This window comes from Propithecus coquereli, unplaced genomic scaffold (genome assembly GCF_000956105.1).
Source record: "Propithecus coquereli isolate 6110/MARCELLA unplaced genomic scaffold, Pcoq_1.0 Scaffold5, whole genome shotgun sequence".
Lineage (NCBI taxonomy): Eukaryota > Metazoa > Chordata > Mammalia > Primates > Indriidae > Propithecus > Propithecus coquereli.
This window is the reverse complement of record NW_012150840.1, coordinates 5,661,079-5,686,856: the sequence shown is the minus strand read 5'-3', so window position 1 is coordinate 5,686,856 and position 25,778 is coordinate 5,661,079. Positions and strand designations below refer to the sequence as shown.

The 25,778-nt window shown below is 56.7% G+C and overlaps 1 protein-coding gene across 1 annotated transcript in view; it reads left to right on the top strand.

Moving 5' to 3' along the window:
* The window catches only part of SPTB (spectrin, beta, erythrocytic), a 72,368-nt gene that overhangs the window by 38,743 nt on the left and 7,847 nt on the right, over nt 1-25,778 (top strand). The window contains exons 15-31 of the mRNA XM_012656099.1: nt 2,297-3,053; nt 3,469-3,671; nt 3,779-3,869; nt 5,094-5,240; nt 6,490-6,753; nt 7,125-7,331; nt 7,817-7,906; nt 11,095-11,373; nt 11,686-11,816; nt 12,767-12,971; nt 13,255-13,629; nt 15,017-15,261; nt 16,370-16,508; nt 16,985-17,069; nt 17,873-18,069; nt 18,349-18,398; nt 18,869-18,944. Coding sequence (XP_012511553.1) covers nt 2,297-3,053; nt 3,469-3,671; nt 3,779-3,869; nt 5,094-5,240; nt 6,490-6,753; nt 7,125-7,331; nt 7,817-7,906; nt 11,095-11,373; nt 11,686-11,816; nt 12,767-12,971; nt 13,255-13,629; nt 15,017-15,261; nt 16,370-16,508; nt 16,985-17,069; nt 17,873-18,069; nt 18,349-18,398; nt 18,869-18,944 — 3,541 coding nt within the window. The remainder of the gene's footprint in view (nt 1-2,296; nt 3,054-3,468; nt 3,672-3,778; nt 3,870-5,093; nt 5,241-6,489; nt 6,754-7,124; nt 7,332-7,816; nt 7,907-11,094; nt 11,374-11,685; nt 11,817-12,766; nt 12,972-13,254; nt 13,630-15,016; nt 15,262-16,369; nt 16,509-16,984; nt 17,070-17,872; nt 18,070-18,348; nt 18,399-18,868; nt 18,945-25,778) is intronic.

Below are 25,778 nucleotides of genomic sequence, written 5' to 3'. Positions count from 1 at the left end.
TCCTTTGTACTGGTTTCCAACTTCACATCCTACCTAGTGTTATAATTGCTTCTGTGCTGACAGACTTTCCTACTAGACTCTAAGCAGAGGAAGAGCTCTGTTCTTACTCAGTGCCCGCAGTGCCCGGCACACCAGGCACGTTCTTGGCCGGGGCTCTGTCTGTTTGGAACGTGCTCTTCCTAGCTAACCCCTTGGTCTGCTCTCTTACTTTATTCAGGTCTTAGCTCAAATGCCAGCTTATCAGAGTGGCCTGCACTGACCACCCCATTGAAAGCAGCTCATCCTCCCTCTCACCAACCCCTCAGCCTCAATCCCATTACCTTGCTTTATTTTTTCTCTGCACTCATCACACCTGATGGGCTGTTGTAGACTTTTTTATGTCTGTGTCACTTGAATGAAAGCAAGGACCTTGCTTTCTTCTTTACTGCATCCCCAGCGCCCAGGTCGGTGCCGGGCACCGCATGATAGTTGCATGGTAAATGCTTAATCAATGAGGGGACTGGGACAAAGCTGAGGTTTTTCTGCCAAGCTTGGCACACAGGAGTCATTCAAACACTTGCTGAGTGTGTGATCATCTTTCACTGTAGGCATCCAGTTGACCAACATTTTTCTAAAAATCTTGGGCCCATGACCAAACCTGGACTCCCGATGTTGCATGACCAGTGCTAATCAGGGTGGCTCTATCAACTTCCTCCGTCCCAGAGACTGTGCGGTATAAGCAGAAAGTGTAGGCCCAGGAGGCAGACTAGACCCAAGCCCCAGCCCACCTCCAGCGTGGCCTCTACTCAGTGGCTAAAGTGAGGCCACACCAGGAAAGGTCTGGAAAGTCACCAGGGGGCCTCTTCCTTCAGGGCACAACCAGACCCTCTCCCAGGAGCACCTCTGTCCCTTCACAGAGGTGTCAGACCAGCTTGGAGAAAACCTTCAGCTCCTTTCCTCTGCTTTCCCAGCCTCAGAGCACCATCTGTGTGGCAGCCAGGCACAGAATTCCCCAGAGCATGGTACATCCTGGGCTGGGAGGGGAGCTGAGAAACCTGCAGGTGCCCTCTCTTCTCTCATGGCATTCCCGATCCCTCCCAGCCTGTCCCCTGCTTCTCTTTACTGACCTGTCTTTCAAACCTGACTGGTGCTGTTGTCACACCTTGGGAATGCCACACTACACCCTGCCCAGTCCAACTGCCTGGCCCCTCACCCTCCACCCCCTGGGGACAAAGATGAATGATATACTTGGTCCCATCCTTAAACAGATCACTCCAGTGGAGACACTAAGGGTCTGTCTGCCGAGAGACTGGCGACCACCTGAAACGTGCCACCACTACCCTGTCATTCCTTCCAGCTCCCTCGGTCTGCTCTGCCTGGCGTGTGCAGTGTACATAGCACTTTGTGCTACAGTGGTTTTGTGAGCTTGTCTGAATTTCTCTCTAAATCACAACACTCCACAGGGCAAGGTCTGGTTATTTCTGTATTCTCCCAAAGTCTAACATATTGCCTTGTACCCTCGCAGGTATTCCAGAAAGATGGGTTCAATAGGAATGAGCATTCTGCACACTCTCGTGTGCAGATATATTTCAGCCATGCAGAATGAATAAACCTGGGTCCCCGGGAGGTGTCCCTGGTGGTCTGGCCAGGCTGGTGGGCAGCCCTTTAAAAGAGGCTCATGTACTGCAGCTCGACCCAGGCCCTGGGCGTCCAGACTTTAGCACATTTCCCTGTTCGTAACAACACTGCCCTTGAAGGTTAAGATTATGTTACTCATTTTAATTATAATCACAGCTCTTCCTTCCCTCCTCTTCCTCTTCTTCTTTACGAGGCTCCCTTTCTTTTAGATCCAAGGTGATTTTTTTCAGTACCTGGGGCACTTTGAGTGTGCTCTTGGGCGTTTGCATGGTTCTAGGGCAGCTGGGGACTCTATGTCCTGAAGCATTCTTGAAGTTAATAATGTGAGTTTTCTGATTATTTTTGGTATTTTATAAACCTAGGGAATTTGTATATTTGCCTGAAATCCAACTGCATGGAGAAGCGTTTACTTTCATGCTCCTTTGCTCATGGTTGCAATCACACATCACTGCTTGCCTCCTGCTGATAAAAAGAGCTGACTGACAGTTATATATATCTTGAGTAAAATTGGATAAATAAATTTTGCTCACCCACAGTTTGTTAGGTAGATAACGTTTTTCTTTTCAGCATGCACGTTCTGTGCGGGGAGACTCCTGGGAAATCTGGGAAGGGGTTCCCTGTGGGAAGAGTTGAAGATGGAGTCTCTCTGTTTCCCCCGGGCTGTGTCCCCACCCGGCAGGTGGCAGGCATTCCGGACCATGGTGTCAGCGCGGCGGGAGGCGGTGGACTCAGCCCTCCGTGTGCACAACTACTGCGTGGACTGCGAGGAGACCAGCAAGTGGATCACGGACAAGACAAAGGTGGTGGAGTCCACAAAGGACCTGGGGCGGGACCTGGCGGGCGTCATCGCCATCCAGCGGAAGTTGTCAGGGCTGGAGCGCGATGTGGCCGCCATCCAGGCCCGCGTGGGTGTCCTGGAGCGTGAGTCGCAGCGGCTGATGGAGTCGCACCCGGAGTTGAAGGAGGACATCAGCCGGCGGCAGGCATACGTGGAGGAGCTGTGGCAGGGCCTGCAGCGAGCCCTGCAGGGCCAGGAGGCCTCCCTGGGGGAAGCCAGCCAGCTACAGGCCTTCCTGCAGGACCTGGATGACTTCCAGGGCTGGTTGTCCATGACCCAGAAGGCTGTGGCCTCCGAGGACACACCCGAGTCGCTCCCGGAGGCCGAGCAGCTCCTGCAGCAGCATGCGGCCATCAAGGACGAGATCGACGGGCACCAGGAGAGCTACCAGCACGTCAAGGATTCCGGGGAGAAGGTGATCCGAGACCAGAAGGACCCGGAGTACGTGCTTCTGGGCCAGCGGCTGAGGGGCCTGGACTCTGGCTGGGACGCCCTGCGCCGGATGTGGGAGAGCCGCGGCCACTCCCTCGCCCAGTGCCTGGGCTTCCAGGAGTTCCAGAAAGATGCCAAGCAGGCTGAAGCCATCCTTAGCAACCAGGTAGAGAGGGACTCAGGGCTGGGGCAGGGGTCTCTCAGGCAGCAGCGCTAGGGGTGCGTCTGCAAGCGTGCCGTAAGGCTCAGGGACCAGATTACGCTTTTCCTGGACTCTCTGTAATCGCTAATTGGGAGGGAAATCCTCTTTGTTCCTCGTTACGTGCCTTTTCCCACCCTGTGTCCCAAACGATGCCTTACTCTGGGTCCGTCAGAGGCTGGAGAAGTGAATTTTGCCTTGGTGGTGAGGCACACTGTTCACTGGGTACCTGGGGTAGGGGTGGGGGGCAAGGCCCCAGGAGCAGACAGTCTTCCTCGCACAACTCTAGGGGGTGCCTTTCACACCATAGCTCCCGCTTGGCAGGTGCACTCCCCGCTTCCTCAGCTTGCCTCATGCCTTGTCTGGAAACTCGCTTCAACAGGAATATACTCTGGCTCACCTGGAGCCCCCAGACTCCCTCGAAGCTGCAGAGGCTGGGATCCGCAAGTTCGAGGAGTTCCTGGTGTCTATGGAGAACAACCGGGATAAGGTCTTGAGTCCCGTGGACTCTGGAAACAAGCTTGTAGCCGAGGGAAACCTGTACTCAGACAAGATCAGGGAGAAGGTGCAACTGATTGAGGACAGGTACTAGCTGCCCCCAGGGGTCCCTGGAGCCACGGAGGGGCTGAGGGTGTCGAGTGAGGACCCCAGGCTTGGCACTATCGTGATTGTGGCTTCGGCTTCCCTTCCAGGCACAGGAAGAATGACGAGAAGGCCCAGGAGGCTTCGGTGGTGCTGAGAGACAACCTTGAGCTGCAGAACTTCCTCCAGAACTGCCAGGAGGTGAGGCTCCGGCAAGGCCGGGGATGTTTTTCAGGTGATTCTTTTCTAGAAGCAGAGTGCCCTAGAGGTGGGAAGTCCATAGGGACATAGGGATCTTTTCCAGCTTGGATTCCATGGTTGGGGAACTCTGGGTACTTGATGGCTGGGTCATCCTCTGGAATCTTCGGTTACACTAGTTTTTTTTTCACATCTGAGAAGTCATGCTTTAATTTGCCCAGTGTGGGCCAAGAGTTTCTCAAGAGTGCTCTGAGCACTACCAATACTAGAATCACCCAGGGCCCTGGCCGGGGCCGACTCCAAGGGCACGCAACCTGTGTGTTCATTCACACAGGGCGTGTGCTTAGAAGGGTCTTGCGCTTGGTTTAATGTTCTGTTCTTGCCGTCTTGAAATTCTTAATACCTTTGAACAATTTCATTTTGTGCTAGTCCCCCCACCCCCACATTGCGGAGCCAGGCCTGGCCCTAGGTAAAGCAGACTCCTGGGCCCCACTCGGGCCGGATGAATCAGAGCTTTAAGGGGCGAGAGAGAGAAAGGAGGACTTTAAACAAGTCTCACAGTTGCAGAACTGCTGGCTCAAAACTCCACCTGGGGCAGCTGTGCAAGGAAGGTCGCTAATCTGCCCTCCTGGGCCCTCCGTTGCCAGTACTTCCCGTGTGGACTGGGGCTTTCCCTCACTTCTCTCTTGCTTTCATCTACATTCCCCTTTCCTCTCAGCCCAGACAACTTTGTTTCCGTCTACCTCTGCCTTGGCACAAGCCAGGCTTGGTGTGGTGCCAGGACATCTTCGAAGCAATGGGTGCTCATGACAGTTCTTCCCCCTTTGTTAATTGTAGGATCTTCCCTTGGCTTTTTCCTCAGATAACATTTTTGCTGTGTTTATGAAGGATTTCTCACCCTACTGCCAAAGGATAGCTTTCTGCATCCATCCAGTAAATACTCATTGAGTTCCTACAGAATGCCAGGCCCTGTCTTCGGTCCTGGAAACATGGAGAGAAGTCTCACACTGCTCACTGGAGTGGGGAAGACACACTCGTGCCCATGTCTTAGCCCTGGCATGCCGTAGGTTAATTTACCTGTGCGGGGACTCAGAGCCCCAGGACTGGAGATGAGTTCTCCTCTGTTCGTGCACTCCCGCCTCCTTCTGCAGCCAGGGTGGGCAGCGGGTCCTGCCTTGCCGAAGAGATACACTCAGGGACAGTCGGACCCCCTCTTTCTGCCCACAGCTCACTCTCTGGATCAATGACAAGCTGCTGACCTCTCAGGATGTCTCCTATGGTGAAGCGCGAAACCTTCACAACATGTGGCTGAAGCACCAGGCGTTTGTGGCAGAGCTGGCTTCCCACCAAGGGTGGCTGGAGAACATCGATGCAGTAAGTAGAGCTAGTGGCTGGTGGGGTTGCTCTGCGCAGATCTGCTTGCCTGAGCGAGGCTTCCCCTGGGGCGTAGACACTGTCCTGCAGCTTGCTGGACAGTGTAGAACTTGGCGTTGAAAACCCTTCTCTAAATAGTAGTTAAATCTCCAGAACTCTCGATATAGCCAGCGTTGTTAAGCCTGGTCAGAATTGGTGCCTCTTGGCTGGGCCACCTGAATCTGGGGACAGTCCAGGACACGGAGGACACCCTAGCTAGAGCTTCAGTGTCCAGTGCCAGGACCACAGTTCTCACTGTTTGCTCTCCGTTATCCTCACAGGGCTCCAGTACTGTCCTGCCCAGGGCCAGGGGAACACGTGAAGTGGCCAGGGTGGCCCAGGGGAGCCATTAATCCTCCTCATTTGGCCGGGCAGCACAGGGCGTGGCCATTCACACCCCCTGTAGATGGCAAACCAAGGGACCCCTCTGTGACGAGCTTGCCCTGTAGCACAAGTCAAAACGTGGTTGGAGTTAGATCTGGAAATCGCGTACCCTCGCTCCTCTCTGCTGTGGTTGTCCACGAAGAAGCAGCCCTAGCAGTCACACAAGGCCGCATGGTGGTTAAGAGTGTGGCCTCTGGAGCCAGACTGACTCCTTAACCTCCCTGTGCCTCAGTTTCCTCATCCGTGAAGAAATATTAGGTATTTAGTGCTCCAAAGGTGCTTAATCACTGAAGGTTAGTGCACAACCTCTGGAACACAGAGGCAGATTACCGTGCTGGCCATTCCTGGATGGATCTGGAATCTTGGTTTTAGTGCCGGTTGATCCCTGTTAATTATAGGATCTGCCCTTGGCTTTTCCCTTAGATAACATTTTTCCTGTATTTATGAAGGATTTCTCACCCTACTGCCAAAGGATGGCTTTATCCATCCATCCAGTAAATACTCACTGAGTTCCTACAGAATGCCAGGCCCTGTCTTAGGTCCAGGAAATATGGAGAGAAGAATAAAGCATCCCTGGTCTCACACTGCGTGGGGAGCTGTAGGCTCCCTGAGTCATCTGCCCCCGACTCACTGCTCTCCCTGTCCTGCCTTCCCCTACAAATAGCTCTGTGAGCACAGAGTCAATTTCAGTTGAGCCTCACCCACGCTCTGTGCAGATTCTTTGCCTCGCTGACCTCCCCTTGGGTAGCCTCTTGCAACCACCAGGAGCAGGGCAGCTCCAAGGCCCCCAAGGCCTCAGAGGATGAGCTCTCCTCTTTCCCCGCAGGAAGGGAAACAGCTGATGGAGGAGAAGCCCCAGTATGCAGACCTGGTGTCCCAGAGGCTGGACGCCTTGCACCGGCTCTGGGACGAGCTGCAGACCACCACAAAGGAGAAGGCCCGGCAGCTCTCGGCCGCAAGGAGCTCGGACCTGCGCTTGCAGACCCATGCCGACCTGAGCAAGTGGATCAGCGCCATGGAGGACCAGCTGCGGTCGGACGACCCGGGCAAGGACCTGACCAGTGTCAACCGCATGTTGGTGAAGCTGAAGGCACGTGAGCGGGTTGTGGACTCAGAGTGTTAGGATAGAAGGAATGGTGGGAGCAAATCGGAAACCTTAAAGTACTCCTCCTGTTCCTCTTAACTGGACTTGCTCTTATCATACAAAAATGTCTCCTGGTTCATCTTCCATCTTCTAGCCCTTTTGCTGTGGGTAGGACAGGGATCCAAAAGCCTGCATGAGAAATACAGGACAGGCTCTCAGAGGAGGCAAAGGGGAATGGGAGCATTCAGGGAGACTTCCTGGAGGAGGCTGTGCTCACATTGGGCCTTAAAGGATGGTGGGACACAGATAAATGAAGAGAAAGGGAGGGGCTGCCTGGGTGCCAAGGCTGGTGCTGACACCATCCCCTTGTGTCTCAGCGAGTGGAGGACCAAGTGAACGTGCGGAAGGAGGAGCTAGGCGAGCTGTTTGCCCAGGTGCCCTCGCTGGAAGAGGAGGTGGGAGACGCAGACGTGAGCATCGAGAAGCGATTTCTGGACCTCCTGGAACCCCTGGAGAGGAGGAAGAAGCAGCTAGAATCCTCCAAAGCCAAGCTGCAGATCAGCCGGGACTTAGAGGATGAGACGGTGCGTGGGCTGAAGCCTCTCCCCACCCCTGAGGCTGAGCCACCAGCTGCCACTGGGGTAGCTGGCTGCCATCCAGAGCAATTCTTGGCAGCAGATGACTGGTCATCTCACCCTGTTATCTCTCAGGGATTTGGGGATGATGATTACGTTAAATGGAAAAGTGAAGCCGGTTCTCTCTGAATGGCAGCTCGCTACCGCTTGCTCACACTTGCTAGTGTTGATGGTGAAGAGCATGGACTTTGGGGTCAGGCAGCCTGGGGTTCGAGATCCAGCTATGTGACTTTCCCACTGTGTGACCAGGAACAAGTTATTTGGGACCCCAGTTCCAAATGTTCTAGTATCCCCATCTTTAAAATGGGGGCACAGCCCTGATGGGAGGAACCAGGGAAACACTGCCAGCAAAGCTCTGTCCGGCCCATGGTGAGGGTGCAGGAAAGGGTGGCCATGATTGTCACCAGCTGTCACCTGCCTTCTCGTCTCTGCAGCTCTGGGTGGAGGAGAGGCTGCCTCTGGCCCAGTCAGCCGACTATGGCACTAATCTGCAAACCGTGCAGCTGTTCATGAAGAAGAACCAGGTGAGTCCTGCCTCACCTGCCAGCCCCCCACCCCTCCCCAGCCCTGCCTGGCACCCGGGGAGGCCCGGCCCTGACCTGCCAACAGCCAGCACGCGGATTATTGCTCATATTGAAGGCTTTGGGGTCCCCAGACTGTACTTGTAGTCTCACAGCAGGAAGAGCAGGCTTTGGTGACTGCAGAGAGAATTCTGGGAGGATCACAGGGGAGGAGGACTCCTGGTGCTCAGGGATTTGGGGCCATTCAGACTCCATCAGACACACGCAATGTAGGATCCCGGAGCCCTGGCCTGGAGTTTAACGTGTTTGCATAGTTCTGTGTTCAGGGACCTCCCCGAGAGGAGGCGTGTTCCCTCTCACGACACTGCCTTGCCCCACTTCAGGGCTGAGGTGTGTGTGCTGTCCTCGGGGTAAGTAGGCCCTATTTCTCTGGACATGTGAGGGTACCAAAGGGGGCTCATGCCCCATAGGAAGCTACTGAACTTGAACTCTGAGCCCTTGGAGCAAACATCCATCGCTGGTGCTCTCTTAGGCCTGATTGGCCCTGGTCAGTGTCCTTGACATGAGCAGAGGCCAGACACCTCCTCTTGTGTCAGGGCTGCAGCAGGAGCCTGAATCGTACAAGGAGCCAGCTGCGTGGGGTTGCAACGGCTTCCTGCCCAGCTGGGGGCTGGCCGCAGACCCTTCTCCTGGGCAGAGAATCCCTCCCCTGCCTAGTCTGCTCTCTGGGTCAGCAAGGAGAGCCTGGGAGCGTAGGTTCCGAAGAAGAGCAGCGTGTCCCAGGGTGCTCCCGTGAGTGCTGCACTCCCTGGTGGAAGGGAGGTTATGGCAGACAGCACTGCCTTCCCCAAGAAGACAGCAGCTGGCATCTGCTCACTGCACCGTTTGAGCCCAGCAGTGGTGCACAGGCCTGAATTATATACAGAGAGGTGTCTTCAAAGCTTCCATGGGCCCTTTGCTTCCAGTTGACATGATCTAGTCACAGAGGCTCCAGCAGCCACATACAGGGACCTGGGCTAGAAGATGATCGAGATCCAAGCTCAGTTAATGCCACAACCTTCAGTCTAGGGGGAGGGCTGATAGGCGACAGTATCCTTGGGGCCTCAGTATCCTCAATTACGAAATGAGCCAACTCTAATCTCTCCAACACTAAAGACTTTTGATTTTATCCAGTCTCAGTAAGTGGTATTGTCCAAAGGTTTTTCAACTCCCCTGGCTGGCAGTTGCTATTTCTGGAGAAAGGCAAGACAAATACAGGTGAGGTTCTCCCAACCAGGAAGGGAAAAGCAGAACGTGACTGCCCAAGTAGAGACTATTTTAGGCTCACCTAGCTAAAGCATAAATCCAATTTTGTTACTTCCTCACTTGAAACCTCTATTGCAGTGGTTCTTAACGTCCACGTGCATCCACCCAGAGGGCTTGTTAAAACACAATTGACCAGGTGCCACCCCAGATCCACTGAATCAAACTCTGGGCATAGAGCCTGATAATTTGCATGTCTAACAAGATCCTAGGTAACGCTGATGCTGCCAGTCAGGGACTTAGCTACCTGCTGCAATTAGAACACATCCTGCAAGGTGCTACATGAGTGGTTCTCACCCCTGACTGCACACTAAAATCACTTAGGGAAATTTTAAACAGACAAATGTCCAGGTCCCACCTCAGATCAATTGATCAGGACCTCTGAGGATGGTGCCCTAGCCATATCTGTTTTCCTGGATTAGTCAGTGGGCGGTCAGAGTTAAGAACCACTGCCTTGCCTGAGCTGGCCCCTACCTCCCTCTAAATCTCATGTCTTGTCACTTTCACCCTCCTTCACAGCATCCCAGCTCTTCCGGCCCCCTCTCTGGCCCTCAGACAATCCAGGCTTGTTTCCACCCCAGGGCCTTTGCACTTGCTCTGTCCTCTTACCTGGAACACTCACCCGCAGATCTTTGTGCGGTTATCTCCCTCTCGTCCTTCATGTCTCACTCGAGAGTCATCGCGGAAAGGCCTTCCCTGACTCCCTTAGCAACAGTGGCAACCACAGCTCCACAGACACTCTTTATGCCACTGCTGTATTTTCCTCATGGCACCCAGAGAGGAAGACCCAGGCTGTATATATTTGTTTGTTTACATGCTTACCTGCTGTCTCCTCTACCAGAGTGTAAGCTTTGTGAGTGTAGGAGTTTTGTTTATCTCATTTCATATTCTTCCTACTGCCCAGGACAGGGTCTGATACACAGAAAGAACTTCATAAATATTTACTGAATGAACACAGGAAAGAAGACATCATAAGCAAGCACCCTGCACGGGAAACTAGAAAGTAATTGCTTAAATTAGGGCACCACACAGAAGTCATAAGATCTCCAGGGAAGTCGAGGCAAATGGAGCTGAAAACCGGGGTTGTTTGAAAGCAATTGCAGAGAAATTGCTGGGAAATTGTCAAAGTCTAGATTCTGAGCATAAAGTGTGAGGATGTGTTTCAGCAGGTTGGGTGGCTTGTGGATGTGGCTGGTTTGTATGTGTTTCAAACGCTGGCAGTCACTGCACCGCCCATGCGGGCTGCTCTTGCCCTGCCTTCTAGGTGGTGGTAAAGGCCGGGAGGAAACTGTGGAAAGGAAGGAAACAAGGTAGAAGGAGCCCAAGAGCCCACATGTAAGAAGCCGCTAGCCTTGGCCCGGGACCCCGAAAGTGAATAGCACGTGTGTCAGGGCCTCCTGAAGAAAAAGGTGACCCAGTCACCAGAGTGGGAGGAAAAGTCCACTTTGGTGACCAGAGAAGGTTCAAACAAGAAATACATAGTTCACAAAATATTCGAGAATAGAAATTGGGAAAAATAAAGCCTGAGACCCTGAACAAAAGGCAGCTGTCAGCTCTTCCTTTGTATGGAACGAAAGCTGCTAAAATATCAAAAAGGCCATTTCCTTTCCTCCAACGCATACACCTAAGAAATCGAGCTCTGCCGAGCGTAGAAAGAACGCGGCACCGTCAGGAGCACAGCTTCTGAGTCAGGCAGAGCTGTGTCCACACCTGGCTGTGCCGCTCACTGCCCGCTTCCAAGTGCGTATTCAGCAGGCCACCTGAGGGTTAGAGAATGGTGCTCAGGAAGTGCTTGGCACCTGCCGCCAAGTGGTCACCAGAGGCGCGAGGGGGAAGCAGCACCCCCCACGGTGGGAAGGCCCTGCCCTGAGCCCTTCGCTCTGGCGCAGACCCTGCAGAACGAGATCCAGGGCCACGCGCCGCGGGTGGAGGACGTGCTACAGAGAGGGCAGCAGCTGGTGGCAGCAGCGGAGATCGACTGCGAGGACCTCGAGGAGCGCCTGGGGCACCTGCAGAGCTCGTGGGACAGGCTGCGGGAGGCGGCAGCTGGGCGGCTGCAGCGCCTGCGGGATGCCAACGAGGCGCAGCAGTACTACCTGGACGCGGGCGAGGCCGAAGCCTGGATCGGCGAGCAGGAGCTCTACGTCATCTCCACCGAGACCCCCGAGGTCTGCTGGGGTGGGGGGTGCCAGCCAGGGGGCCGTGGACTCTCTCGAGCTCACCCCCAAGGTGCACGGGCTGCAGCCAGGTGCCCTCTGCCCGCTTAGCTTTGCTCTAACCCAGGAGTTCCCCACCTTTCTTGCCATGGGCTCTGTGCTGGGGAGTCAGAGCACGGGGAGGGAACATGCGTGGCTGTCCCGGGGGCCCTGCAAGCCTGGCTGTCCTCCTGCCTGGCCACCTCCAGGAGCTGGGCTGTGACTTGCCAAGGGAGGGAGTGTGGCCTGGCTGAGCCCTGGTGTTGACACGGCCGCTGCCCCTAGGATGAAGAGGGCGCCATCGTGATGCTGAAGCGGCACCTGCGGCAGCAGCGCGCGGTGGAGGAGTACGGGAGGAACATCAAGCAGCTGGCCGGCCGTGCCCAGGGCCTGCTGTCCGCAGGCCACCCCGAGGGGTGCGTGCGCCTCCCGGGGCCCCCTGGCCAGGGCTCACCAGCCAGTGTCCCTGCAGGTCTAAGAGAGGAAAATGGGAGCAGTTTTCCCAAAAAATAGGCTTTGAGAAAAGTGCTTCAGGACAGTCGATTGGCCCAATTTCATTTTACGCCTTGGTTTTGTGTGAGTAACTTCTAACTAGGCCAGCTAGGCCCTGGTTTGCAAAACGTTCAGAGCAGGGAGTAGCAAAACTACCCTCTTGGTGGACTGAGAGTTCCAGTTCCGAAGAGCTGGAATATGCTGAGAGACACTAAAGACCACTTTTGCTTTTCTTTTTATGGTCCAGAAGGTACTTCAGGACCTCACGGTGTCTCAGCAGAATCATTCTGTAGGAGTGGAGGCAGAGCACCTCTACCCATCCAGACAGTGGAATGTGCATTCTGCAGAAATGGGAGGGCACAGGGCCACACAGGCAGCCCCAGTCATGGCCTTGTGCTCAGCTGCCAGTAGGGCACCCGCCACAGCGGACCCTCAGCAGCCCCCCAGACATCTCTCAGGGAGCTCCAGGGTCTGAGCCCATGGTACAGGCTGTTCCTCCCTCAGGGGGTAAGCAGGGACCCTGCCGCTGGAGCCCGGCTCAGGCAGCACTGCTCCGTCAGCCTCTCTGGGGAAATGATGGAGAAGTTCAGCATTTGCACTTGTCTCTGCGAGCTTCCCAGAGTGAGGGGCGCCGAGAGACGCACCCCTCCAGGGCAGAATTCCAGGACCCGTTGTCATCCTTTGAGGCATCCTGGTCTTGGGGGTGGCTCCTTCTCTCCCCAGCCCTTCCCCTAGCAAAGCCCCTGTCATTCTCCTGCGCTTCACTCCCCGCCTGACCCCGCCAGGGGCTGGGGAGGAGCAGGTCGGCTCCTCTGATCTGCTGCTCTGGGTGCTTGGCTGGCGTCTCTGAGGGCGTCCTCGCTCTGAATTCCAGGGAACAGATCATCAGACTGCAGGGGCAAGTGGACAAGCAGTACGCGAGGCTGAAGGACACGGCGGAAACGCGCAAGCGGAAGCTGGAGGACGAGTACCACCTGTTCCAGCTGAAGAGGGAGACCGAAGACTTGGAGCAGTGGATTTCGGAGAAGGAGCTGGTGGCCTCTTCCCCAGAAATGGGGCAAGACTTTGATCATGTTACTGTGAGTAGGCATAGCTCCCGCTGGTTTTGTCTTCCTGTAGTGCAGTGATGCGGCCAGCCATCACTCCAGACACACACGACGCCCCTGCCAGTTGCGCAGTGCTGCACAGGACACGGTCACACCAGCGTGAGGTGTGACCAGCGGGCTCGGGCCTGCCTGGGGAAGGTGTGAGGGCGTGTCCCCAGGTGCTGCGGCTGCCACCTGGGAAAGTCTGGGGCTCAGCTGGTGGTACCCACCTGCCCCTGCGCCCTCATAAGTGCATTTCTGTCTGCCCCGTGTCCAGCTGCTCCGGGACAAGTTCCGGGACTTTGCCCGGGAGACAGGGGCGATCGGGCAGGAGCGGGTAGACAACATGAATGCCATCATCGAGCGGCTCATTGACGCGGGCCACAGCGAGGCAGCCACCATCGCAGAGTGGAAGGACGGGCTGAACGAGATGTGGGCGGACCTGCTGGAGCTCATCGACACGCGCATGCAGCTGCTGGCCGCCTCCTACGACCTGCACCGCTACTTCTACACGGGCACCGAGATCCTGGGCCTCATCGGCGAGAAGCACCGGGAGCTGCCCGAGGACGTGGGGCTGGACGCCAGCACGGCCGAGTCCTTCCACTGGGTGCACACGGCCTTCGAGCGGGAGCTCCACTTGCTGGGCATGCAGGTGCCTTCCGCCCTCCCTGGCTGCCCCACGGCCAGCTCCCACCTGGCTTCCAGAGGGGACAGCTCTAAATGGGTGCCAGGAGATTCTGCCTCCTTAGGGAGCCAGCAGCACAGGGCAGGGAGCAGTGGCTTTCAGAGACTCTGGCTTCAGAAGTAGTTCTTTAAACCGAATCCTAGCAGAAAGCCAAAGCATAAAATACCTTACAATGCAGCATCCCCTAGTTGTGTGGTATCATTAGCAAACACATGCATAGCGCTTTCCTAGCATCAGGCACTGTTCTAAGTGACGTACGTAGTCACTGGACCCTCGTAGCCATCCTCTGAGGTAGGTACTAGCATCGTCTGCGTTTTACAGATGAGGAAAGTAAGGTGTGTAGGGTCGATAAGTTGCCCCAGAACCTGCAGACCGCAGTGGAGCCAGGACTCAGACCCTGGTGGCCTGGCTGTGGCTCCTGTGTGCTTAGCCACCAGGGCGTTCAGCCTTTCCACATGGAAGCTGGAGGGACCCCAAGATCTGCTTAGACCTCCTCCCCCACCACCAGGTGCTCCTGGAGGCCCCTCCACAAATCCCCAGGGTTCCCCAGAGCTCAGTGTGACAGAAAGGACAAATCAAGGGCCCCAGCTACCAGGGGCTCCCCAGGCTCCTAGCGTAGTAGGAGGGGGGGCCGGCTGGGCCCCCCCTGGGCCAGCCCGGGGGGGTCGGGGACAGAGCACCAAGGTAGGTTAGACCCAAAAGGGGACCCAAGGTAGGTTAGACCCAAAAGGGGAGGGGTTTGTCCTCCAGGTGGAGGTGAGGCCTGGTATGTAGCTATTGTGCCTGGGGATGCCGGAGCCCCTGAGAGAGGTGCAGCCCCACTGAGGCCACAGGAGTGAGGGTTCATCGTCCCTGGGGCCAGCCCCAGTCAGGATCTGGTACAGCCCCTTCCTGGGAGAGGCAGTGTGCAGAGTGGTTCAGAATAGGGACTGAGGACACGGTGGCAATGCCAGCTGTACCCTTCACTAGTAGGAGGGACCTGGGGCCAGTTACTTAGCTTCCTCGTCTCAGAATCAGGGGTAGTGACAGTACCTCTTTCATGGGGTTGTAAAGATGGAGGGAGTTAATAAATAGAAAGTGCTCGGAACAGTGCCTGGTACGTAGTTACTCTCATTATTGCACTTCTGAGGACATAAAAGGGCAGAGTCCCTCTCACTCCCAAATCCTCGCAGAGTGCAAAGGATGCCTTGTGTGGGCAGAGGTGTCAAAGCAAGGAGCTTTCCCCTACAGCACCCACTGGGGGAGGCTGAAGACCCTGCCTTCCAGCAGGGAGGGAAACCAGAGGAGAAAGATGCCCTTCCATGCCCAGGCTCGAGACACCCAGGGAACAGGGTCTGGTTTCTCCTAATCACAGGTACAGCAGTTCCAGGACGTGGCCACCCGCCTGCAGACGGCGTATGCTGCGGAGAAGGCAGAAGCCATCCAGAACAAGGAGCAGGAGGTGTCTGCCGCGTGGCAGGCACTGCTGGACGCCTGTGCTGGGCGCCGCACCCAGCTAGTGGACACGGCGGACAAATTCCGCTTCTTCAGCATGGCCCGTGACCTCCTCTCCTGGATGGAGAGCATCATCCGGCAGATCGAGACCCAGGAGAGGCCCAGGTAAGGGGCCCTCCTTGAGGCAGCTCCACTCGGTGCCAGGGGAGGCAGGGAGGCCAGGGTGGGACACTGGGGCACCTCCCCGGAGGGACGGTCCTGACCTGTTGGGTGCATGGGAATCGCTGCGGGTACCTGAGGCCTGAGGCTGGGTCCAGGCAGAGATGGACTAGCTCGGTGGGAGGACCGGCCATGGCAGAGTAAGGGAGTCCTGAGTGTGGGGAGAAAGACATCTTTCAGGTTTTCCAACGGGGATAGTGACCACTGTTGTCAGGGAAAATATGGGACTCACATGGCCAAAGCAGGGCAGGTCCAAGACTGTTCACTCTTCCCCCAGCCCTGGAATATGGGGGGCCATCCCCCCAAACTCAGGAAGGAGCTGATTGTCTTTGAGAGATGGGGCAGACACCTGGGCATGGGCACCCCATCAGGGGCAGTTTAGCAGTTATTACCGGCCTATCCCTGTCCCCGCCCCCAGCGTACCTGTCCTGATGGTTGTACTTTTATCTTTAACATCTTTATGGAGATTTACCACATTAGTCAATGGTTCTTAGTATGTTCACAGTTACACAACCATCACCACAGTCTAAGTTTAGAAGATTTTCATCACCCTAATAGGAAACCCCGTCCCCATGAGCAGTCACCCCCATTTCCGTCTCCCCCCAGCTCCTGGCAACCACTTCTCTCCCCTTTGTCTCTCTGGATTTGCCTGTTCTGGACATTTCATATAAACGGAATCATACAACATGTGGTCTTTTGTGCCTGGCTTCTTTCACTTAACCTAATGTTTTCAAGGTCCCTCCGTGAATCTTGTCCTAACGTGAATCCGCACTTCATTTTTACTGCTGAATAATATTCCTGGACTGCTTTTGAGGTCCCTGTACCCCCTGCCTGTGCCCTGGCCGCTGACCAGCAGAACACACAAGGGCCTCAGTGTCCCTTCTGGGGCTAGGCTGGCAGAGGACTTCCTGGGTAGCCAGAGGGAGAGGAGGGAGTGAGGTTGGACAGGCAGCAGGGAGGCGGCCCCTCTGCTTGGGACTCAGAGGTGGGCCAGAGTGACCCAGAGTTTCCTCTTCCCAAACTGCCTCTCCCACCCTTGTCCTCCTGCTCCTAGGGACGTCTCCTCTGTGGAACTGCTCATGAAGTATCACCAGGGCATCAGTGCGGAGATCGAAACCCGGAGCAAGAACTTCAGCGCCTGCCTGGAGCTCGGCGAGTCCCTGCTGCAGCGGCAGCACCAGGCCTCAGAGGAGGTGAGAGGGACTGCAGGGATGGGGTGACCCCCTCCTTCCCCTTGTCCCCATTCCTGCCAGCCAGGCAGCCTGCTGGGAGGGAGCTGTGGGCTGTGGATTTTCTGAGGAGCTTGTCTTTCTTTTACTCTTGGAGATCGGAGCTGCACGCGGGCTCGGGAATCACAGCCACACCAAGCTGATTCCCTGCCACGAGGAGCTGGCTGCTCAGTAAAGGAGCGCAGGCTCACAGCCTCCCTCACACCCACGTGTGCACACGCTCAGGAGGTGGTAACCTGTTTTCATAAGTGCAGCACATGTGCCTCAGAGAGGTTAAGTAACTTGCCCAAGGCTGCACAGCTGGCAAGGAGCAGGGCGAAGACGTGCAGCCAGAACTGTGTGACCAAACCTGGCGTTCTTTGCAGGATCCATTTGTGCACTGCCCCATACAGTGGGGAGGGTGACCAAAGCCTGAGCCTTTCTCCCTTCCCTCCCCACAGATCAGGGAGAAGCTGCAGCAGGTGATGTCCAGGAGGAAGGAGATGAATGAGAAGTGGGAGGCCCGCAGGGAGCGGCTCCACATGTGTGAGTGCAGCCCCACAGCCAGGGACCCTGGGGGCAGGGGCCAGAGCCCTGCTGGAGGAAGGGAAGGGGGAGATGTCACAGGGAGTGGATTTTCACCACTGCCTAGAGAAGCCACCACAGCACCACTCGTAGGCAAAGCTCTGGGGCAGGGGCCTTGGGGGTCCAGGCAGAAGATGGAGCAGACACACTTCGGGAAGCCTCCCTCCAGCCGGCCAGCGATCCCCACTCTCAGCCCACCCTCTGCCCACCTGCCCACAGCCTCATGCCTGGGCTGGTGTCCCTGCAGAGCTGCAGCCTGCGAAGGTGTCAGGATAAGGCTCTGCATCCCAGATGTTTGTTCTGAAGAATGTTGGGCACAGGAGGAGCTTTGTCCTCCCACAGCCAGATGCTGGGGAGAGGTAGGGAAAGCCCACCATTCAAGGAGCTATGCACCCAGAAGGCCCAGACTGGTCCCCGTGGCTCCTCGTCCATGACTATGCGCGACAGCCCAGGGCTGCGAAGAGAATATTTAGGGCTGAAGGCAGCTTCTCAAAGAGAGACATCTAAACTGTCTCTTATTTTCAAAGTAGGGTTTTCCTAATTAATATGTTTTAAAAAGGAAGCTATTGATGGAGATGGGCTGGGGGCCCAGAGTGGGGACGGGGTGGCCTCTGGCAGCAGGGTGTCCGTGCGGTTTAGGGACACCTGTGTAGGCCACCTGCCTGCCTGCCAACTCCCAAGTCTGCTGCTGAGCCGCCCCCAGGCCCCGGTGGGAGCGGGCTGCTTGGTGCTAACGGGGGTCTGTGGCTTGTCCCCTGGGGCAGTGCTGGAGGTGTGCCAGTTCTCGAGGGATGCGTCCGTGGCTGAGGCGTGGCTGATCGCCCAAGAGCCCTACCTGGCCAGCCGGGACTTTGGGCACACGGTGGACAGTGTGGAGAAGCTCATCAAGAGGCATGAGGCTTTCGAGAAATCCACGGCCAGCTGGGCGGAGCGCTTTGCCGCCCTGGAGAAGCCCACCACGGTGAGCAGGGCCCGCGCTGGGAGGCTGGGGCGGGGGGTGGCGCCGCAGCGTGCCTGGGGTCTCTAGGCCAGTTATTAGGCACTTAGGGTGGTGTGACGGGCTTGGCCAGCCGGGAGGGTGGGAAGCAAAGACAAGAGGCAGGAGGTGCTGACTGAGGAGCGCAAAGACAGAAGGGGCTGGCCCCGGGAGGAACCGGTGCTGAGTGTGGTGGGGTGAGGGGCGCATCTACGCAGGGTCTGAGAACACGACTGCCCTGACCCTGGCCTCTTCCTCCCCTAGCTTGAGCTTAAAGAACGCCAGACCCCAGAGCGACCCGCGGAGGAGACTGGGTGAGTGGGGGCCGTGGGTCCCAGGCGCCGCACGCTCTGCCAAGGGGGCGTGGGCGCTTTTCATCAGAAACCTGATGTTGGAACACGACATACTCACCCTTTCACCTGGGCCATGTCAGAGAAGCCCAGAGTGTCTGGAGCACGAAGTCAGAGGAGGTTCCCCCACAAGGGCTGACGCAGGAAGGTGGGGTGGGAGCAGGGACGGTAGAGGCCCCCCCTTGGAACCACCCACCTGAGTCCATGCCCCACGGGCCTTTTGCATAGAACCTGGCTCATTTCTGAAGTATCTGCCTCGGCTTTTCCGATGAAGCCTTGGGGTGGCTCCTTGCTGAGACCTTGCAGGCGGCTGGGACACCTGGACAGGGAGACGCGTGGGGCACACTCCTGGGGTGCGGGTGGAAGCCAAGCCTTGGGGGGTGGCGCTGGCCTCCCAGGTGCTTGTTTTTAAGCAGAGGCTGTGTCTTCCTTAGGCCTCAAGAGGAGGAAGGCGAGACAGCAGGAGAGGGTCCCCGAGTTCACCGTGCAGCCACCGAGAGAACGTCCCCGGTCAGTTTCCTGTCCCAATGGTCTAGTTCCTGGGAGTCACTACTGCCAGAGACGGCTCATCCCTACTAGGCTCAGCCAGGGCACCCCCCACACGCCTCGTTCAGACCAGCCTACTTTTTTTACTTAGGTTTTCTTAATTCTCAGAATAATTCCCCTCCTCCCTTCAACCCAGAAGAAACTGACATGCCAGTCTACTGACGTGACTCTATTAGTTTGGTTTTATGTAGTCTAATAAATTTTATTGTATAAATACATGACGATCCACATCAGGGGAGACAGTTTATCCACAGATGATTCATTTTTGAACACAGTCCCTTTTCCCATTTGCCTTGCAACTCTGTGCAGTGTCCCCTCCACACATGTACACACACACACACACACACACACACACACTCTTACACACACACTCACACTGGTACACAGACACGTACCACTAGACTGTCCCATCCTGCCGCTACCCATGAGCACCTTCGGCAGTGAGGTGGGGACAACCACCCTTCCAGCAGGCCCCTCGCACCTATGCAGAGCCCTCTGCCCTTTCCCACAGCCCTGCCCTGACGCCTGTGGGTCCATGAGCCCCACAGGAGTGAGGAGAAGCCCAGGGCGTTGGGTAACAGGAGCCAGCCCCCTAACTTGTAGAAAAGGAGTGTGTGGCCTGGCCGAAGGGGGCAGGGGATGGGGGCGCCTAGACAGACCAGCTGCCAGAGGCCTAGGGCATGTGCCTGGAGCAGGCCCCTGAGGACTATGGGGGGAACCTGGGAGGCTACGACTGAGGTTTAGAGGACTGCTCCAGGGAGCAGCCAAGGGGAAGAAAGCACCAGTTTTGCTCGCAGTTTGCATGGCTTCACCACTGCATGTACCCCTGTGGCATGCTGTGCTGGAGCTCGAGGGAGCAATAGATCCTCTGCGTCCCCCACCTTTCTAGGTGCCCGGGTGAGCTTGCCCGGAACCTCCAGGAGGTGAGGGTTGGAAAGATGGGGATTCTAGGTGGAAATTTTCGGTACTCCAGAAAAATGCATGTATAATGAGCCCTCCCTGTGCAGAATCCCTGGTAGGCCCAGATTTTAGCCCTTCCCACCCTCTGTACCCTCTGAGTGAGACAGAGACAGAGACAGACAGACAGACAGACAGACAGAGACACACACACACCCACCCAGCCACCCACCCACACACATTCTCACTCACTCACTCACTCCACTCCCCCACTCCACTCCCCCACTCCACTCCCCCACACACACCTCCCTCTGCTGCCTTCAGCCTGGCCAGAGGCCTGTGAGCTGCACCAGCCCATCATGGCCAGCAGAGGGCACTGCTATGCTCCTGCTGAAGGGTCCCTCCCGGTTCCCTCTGAAGCTCCCATCATGGCCCTTGGGGCTCTCCCTTCCCTGTCTGTGGTGAACTGTATCCCAGCCCCTTTTTCCCAGCGACAGCCCCCGCCAGAAGGAGAGAGAACTCTGGGGGCTGGCATGGCCTGCACACAGGGCTGGGGCTGTCCCTGCCTCCCGCCCGCACCTGCTTCTGCTGTGTGTCCCTGTGTGTCTGCATGCAACGGTGTCCCGGTGTGCAGGCTCCTTTGTGACCACCTGAGCGACTCCACCACTGTCTGTGTCGTGTACGTCCACGCAAATGTACCACATGTGCATCAGAGCGGCCTCCAGCCAACTCCTGAATGTCACTGGGTTGGGGGGAATAAAATGTGCTTGGACCTGAGTATGTCTCTGGGGGAAGGAGGAGTGAGCCCAGTGGAGACCCTTTCCAGAGAGCCCGCCGCTCCACCAGACGGGAAAACTGGCCTGTGCCTGGGACCAGAAAGAAACCAGATGGCGAATCACATGAACACCAGGCCCAGAGCCTCATGGAAACAGACTTCTTGCTGCTTCTCTTTCTGAGCCCTTGAAGTTTTCATGGAGACGCATGAAACTCCGGGGGGCCCTAGTACCCAATCAGCCTTTGACGGGGAGAGAGGAGGACAGAGCCCGCACAGGCTGGGAGAGCCCGGCCCGGCTCTCGGAGGCTCCTCACAAAGCCAGCGCTGGCCCGTCCCCTCTGCCCTGGGACTGCTCCTTTGCACAACCACAGGCCTCTCCCAGGAAGGGACGCTGTCTGCTGCGCCTTCTCTCTGGGATAGGGCTGGGTAGCAGTGACTCTCCTGCTGGTCCTGTGTGTGTGGTCTGGTGTCGGTGCCCCGTAGAATAGATCCACGCGGTGTCGCTTCGTGTTAACCCCTCACTCGTGCATGTCGGCTTCCTGCTGGGGGACACAGATGGCAGTGGACCAGGTGCCCTTGCCCCAGTCTGGACAGCCACACACCGCAGGACAGCCACCCCACAGGCCCCTTCTCGTGCACACAGTGCCTGGGGCTACCATTCCACGCGTCAGCCTTTCCTAGAGCACCTCATTGTGCAATTCCATTGCCTTCCCGCACCTCTTGCTTTTTCACATTAGAGCATGTTCTGGTAAAAACCGGTCCCTTCATACAGGTAAGTGCACAGGCGCACATGAGGCCGCATACGAGAAACAAGGTGTCACTCACAAAAAGACACAAGGGCTAGAGTGGAAGTCAGGACATCCCAGTCAGTGTTCCAGTCCTTGATTCTGTTAGAACCTTCCTGCATGATTTAGATAAACCACCTAATCCCCAAGTCTCCTTGCTCTTATAAAGCTCTCTCTACAGGATTACAGAAAGTCTGGAACATTCCCATATGTCAGCAATGTAAGAAATTAAAGGGAGGGGCTCAGAGAGGTGGTTTCTCCCACTCTCTTGTCTGGTTAGGTCTAGGGTCCCTGGGTGGTTTGCCAGGTGCTGGCTGGTGTGAGGCGGGGATGAGTAAGAAGAGATAAGGGCCGGGTGTTTGCCTTTGTCACTTTGTCGCTGTCGAACCTCTGCTGCAGCCAAGGCTAGTGCGCCCAGCGTCCTGAGGGGGCCCAGAGACTAATGCATCTCCCCTTCTTCTGGGGCGTGGCTCTGGGAAAGGCTTGGGGTCCTGCGAGGCATCCCTCACCTCCCAGGCTCTGGGTGCTGCAGAAGCCCTCCTGTGACATTTGTGGTGAGATGCTCTTTCTTCCTGGGAGGAAAGGAGGCGGAGTTCAGATTTCATGGAGAAGAAATGGTATCGAAGACGATGTGAGTCTCCACAGGCCTGGGATGTCCTCCTAGCACTGTGCCTGATTCCTGCTTTGGGGACCAGAGCAGGGCCCGCTCTAGGAACTCACCCAACAGGGATGCAGTGATGACATGCATGACATCCCTAAAAGGGACTGGCATTCCTAGGGTCTGTGACAATAACGAGTCTCCTTTGTCAGGGCTCACTGTTTGGGGCAAACATGCCCTGCCTGCCCCCAAGCCCCAAGGCTAGATCCAGTCCCAGGCAGGACCCTGGGACATGAGGCCACTCCAGAAAGCAGCGGCTGGGTGCCCCTCACTGCCAGCCCTCTCATCAGGATGGCGGGGAGAGCTCACATGTCCCAGGACTGCCTGCGCGGCCAGCTTCCCCAGAGAAGGGACTGGGCTTCTCGTTAGCACTGAGCAGGGGGAGTGCAGGCTGCTCGGTCCTGGTCTCTCCCTTCTGTGTGTAGTCTTAGAGGTTGAGTGGCTTTGGGGCAGTAGCAGCAAATGTGAGGGACAGTGCCCAGGGGCTGAATGGGCACTGGGCTTGCAGCCAGGACCACCTTTCAGCCAGTGCCTGGCTGGCTTCACCGCTGTCGCCCCTTGGCAACCCGGGCACCTCCCCCAGCAGCAGCCTCCCTGGTGGGCAGCCGGGAGCTTTGACCAGCAGCCAGTGGGCAGCGGCAGGGCTCTGGTGTCCTTGGCTGAGGCGACGTGGGTGTGGAGGCAGCGGCTGTGTTTCTCTTGCCTGAACAAGCATTCCCAGTCTTTCCCCTCTCCCTGTAAAAACTGCTCTTTCAGACATTTTACAGCGAATGCAAATCCCATGTTTGTTGGTAAAGGGCAGACCCAGCTGGAAAGAACGTCAGTTTTCCCCAAAACCTGGGCGTGGCCCTGCCTCCCCAGGATGCCTGAGTCAGCGTGGCAGGGGTGTGTCTGCCTGCAGTCTGGCACCGCACACTGGCTCCCTGGAGAAACCTGCTCTAGGCTCTTTCTGGACATCTGCCCGCTGCTGGGTGTGCCCTGCTCTCTGCTGTGGTCAGATTCCATCTTCCTGGCCCTTCTGTTCTGAAGATTCTTCCTAAGTTCTTTCTCTCAAGCTGTGCTGCAGAGCGTCCCAGGTACTGATGGCCTCAGGATGAGACTCAGCATTGGAGGCATCTCTGAAATGGGTTTGAAGTTGACAGTGTAACAATTGGGTGGCGGATCTGGGTGGAGGAGTTGGTGTCTTCTAACCCTCTCTAGTTTTGCTAGTGCTGAGTGGCTGGCTCAGGGTCACCGAGGGATTGAGCAGCCGTCAGCCCCTCCAGGGTGGGGGCCTGAAGAAGAGACCACACAGGTGGTGGGCATGGTGAAGACAGCTCCTGAGGAAGCCTCATTCTCTTCCCCCACCAGTGGCAATGGACCGGGTCTCAAAGGGGACCGTGCACACTGCCATTCCCCTCTTCCCTCACTCCCTTTACCTGATGGCTTTCTCATCTTGCCCAGGCCCCCCGGTTGCCATCTCGGATAGACAGCTGGACCCTGGGGGTGCAGAGCTGAGCTGCTCTGATCCCTACCCCACTTCTAGTGAGAGCCCCTCCCCAGCCTGCAGTCCAGGGCCCACTCACCATCCACCCCAGCCTGGGCTCCCCCTGGCTCTTCCCCCTGTTCAGAAACAGCTGCTGCCTTCTCGTTTGAGGCACTTGTCTCTGCTCACCCTCAGTGGCTATTCCTTCATCTCTTTGGCTGCTCTCAACTCAACAGATCATTCCTTTTTCTTCTCTTGCAAACAATTGTCTTCCGAACAGCCTTCTCAGGCCATCTAGTGCCAGCCCTTTCACCAGGAGGACAAGCACTGAGACATCAGACATTGGGAGAGGGTCAAAGTTCTTGGCTGCTGGAGTGGCCAGCTCTCCCCACCGCAGTCACCCAGCACCATTTGGCTGCCTAAGGCATCTAGCAATAGGTCTTGTATGGTCCCAAGCCCTCTTCCAGCTCTGACATGATTATGCTGCCTCCGTCCATCAGCCATGTGTCTTACGTACACTGGGCTCATCTCATTTAGACTGTGAACCCATCAGATAGGTGCTTCCGCTGGAGGGATGCCCCCCCACTTGTGATAGAACACAGTAGGATGGGCACAGGTTTGGGCCAGGCAGACCTGCATCCTCAGCTTTCCCTCTGGGTGTGTGACTGTGAGCAGGTTACTCATTCTGCCAGAGCCCCAGTTTCCCCCTCTGGAACTTAGGAGTAGTCACAGTACCTGCCTTGCAGAGAGGCTGGGAGGATTAGAAGGGAGGATGTAGGTAGAGCATCTGGCACCTAGTAGGTGATCACTTAAGTCCCTTCATTTTTCTCCATCTCCCACCTGAGTCCTTCACCTCTTAAAAGAAACATCCTCCATATGAATTCTAACATCCATTGTCAACCCTCTCCCAAAGCAACCTTCCAGGAGGCCCCCCCTTGAGATCCCTGTACAGAGTCTGGTCTCATCATCACGCCACTCATTCCATTGCTAAAGTCAAAAACGTTCTGTTTCTGGGTTGCATCCTCAGGCCCTGGTTCTCCTTACCAGAATTACCTTTAGAGAGAAGCCCCTGGCGCCCATGTTCCTTGCTTGTGAATGTATCTGGGTTCACTGAGGGTCTTCAGAGTCTATAAGACCCTGTGGTCCGGAGACAGGTTATTTTTCTCCTGGGAGCCTGGAGCTAGTTGTCTGTGCGACCCCTGCGCCACCTGCTGGCTGAGCCTAGAAATACACCTTCAACTCCTTTCCCCCAGGGGAGAGGTTTACCCACCCTGCCCACCTCTGTGGAGGAGACCCCAACCCTCTGTCTGCCTCCCCCACCCAAGCTGGTTTCCCAGCAAGGCAGAACCCTAAAAAGTCAAGCTTATACAACACCTGCTTGACTTTGTAAGACTCTGCAGAGGCTCGGAGGTGGCCGCCCCCTACCCATCAGGAGCCTGGGCCTCTGCCTGTTGGTGGACTACAATCGTGGAAGGTCCTAAAAGGCTCTCCTGTCTGTGCCCTTTCCTTCCTAGTGTCCCTCAGCCAATGCATACGCCTCCCCCCAGCTGCCTCTCCCACCTGGCCCCCAAACCAGAGAGCCTGGCCCCTCTTATTGCAGCCCCACCCTGGCCATTCTCCCTCAGCCTGGCACAACCCCTTAGGGCCTAGACTCCCCTGCTGCCCCTAGCCTGACACCTGGAATTTCTTCCTTCAGTGTCCCCCTGCTCCTGTGGGTGGCGTCTCTGCTGGGCAGCCCTCAGCAGCGTGGCTGGAATCTGCATCTTCCTAATGACCCCGGGGCTATAGCAGCAGGCTCTTCCCCTTACAGCGCCGAGGACGAGGAAGCCTAGGTCATCTCATCTATCGGTGCCTTTGGACAGAGCCTGCCTGTCCCTGCGACCACACCACACGAGTAGCCAGCATCGCCCCTCCTGGACCCTCTGCCCACTGATCCCCTCGCCCAGTGGGCGGGGCAGTCTCCACCTCAGACCAGGCCTGCTTCCAGGGGCAGCAGGTGCACTGCCACTGCTTCCCTCTTGTTCCCACCTTGGTGGCCGGGGGCCTGGGTAAGGTGGGCCCTCCAGCCCTACCCATGCTGCCAGCCTGACCTGGGGTCCCCCTGTCACCAACGGGGAAGTCCTTGGCAGATCTGGCCTAGACAGAGGCGTGGGTCCCTGCCTCTCGCGTGCTCCATAGGCAGGCTTGACGCCCAGCGTAGGTCTCTGCCCAGCCTCTC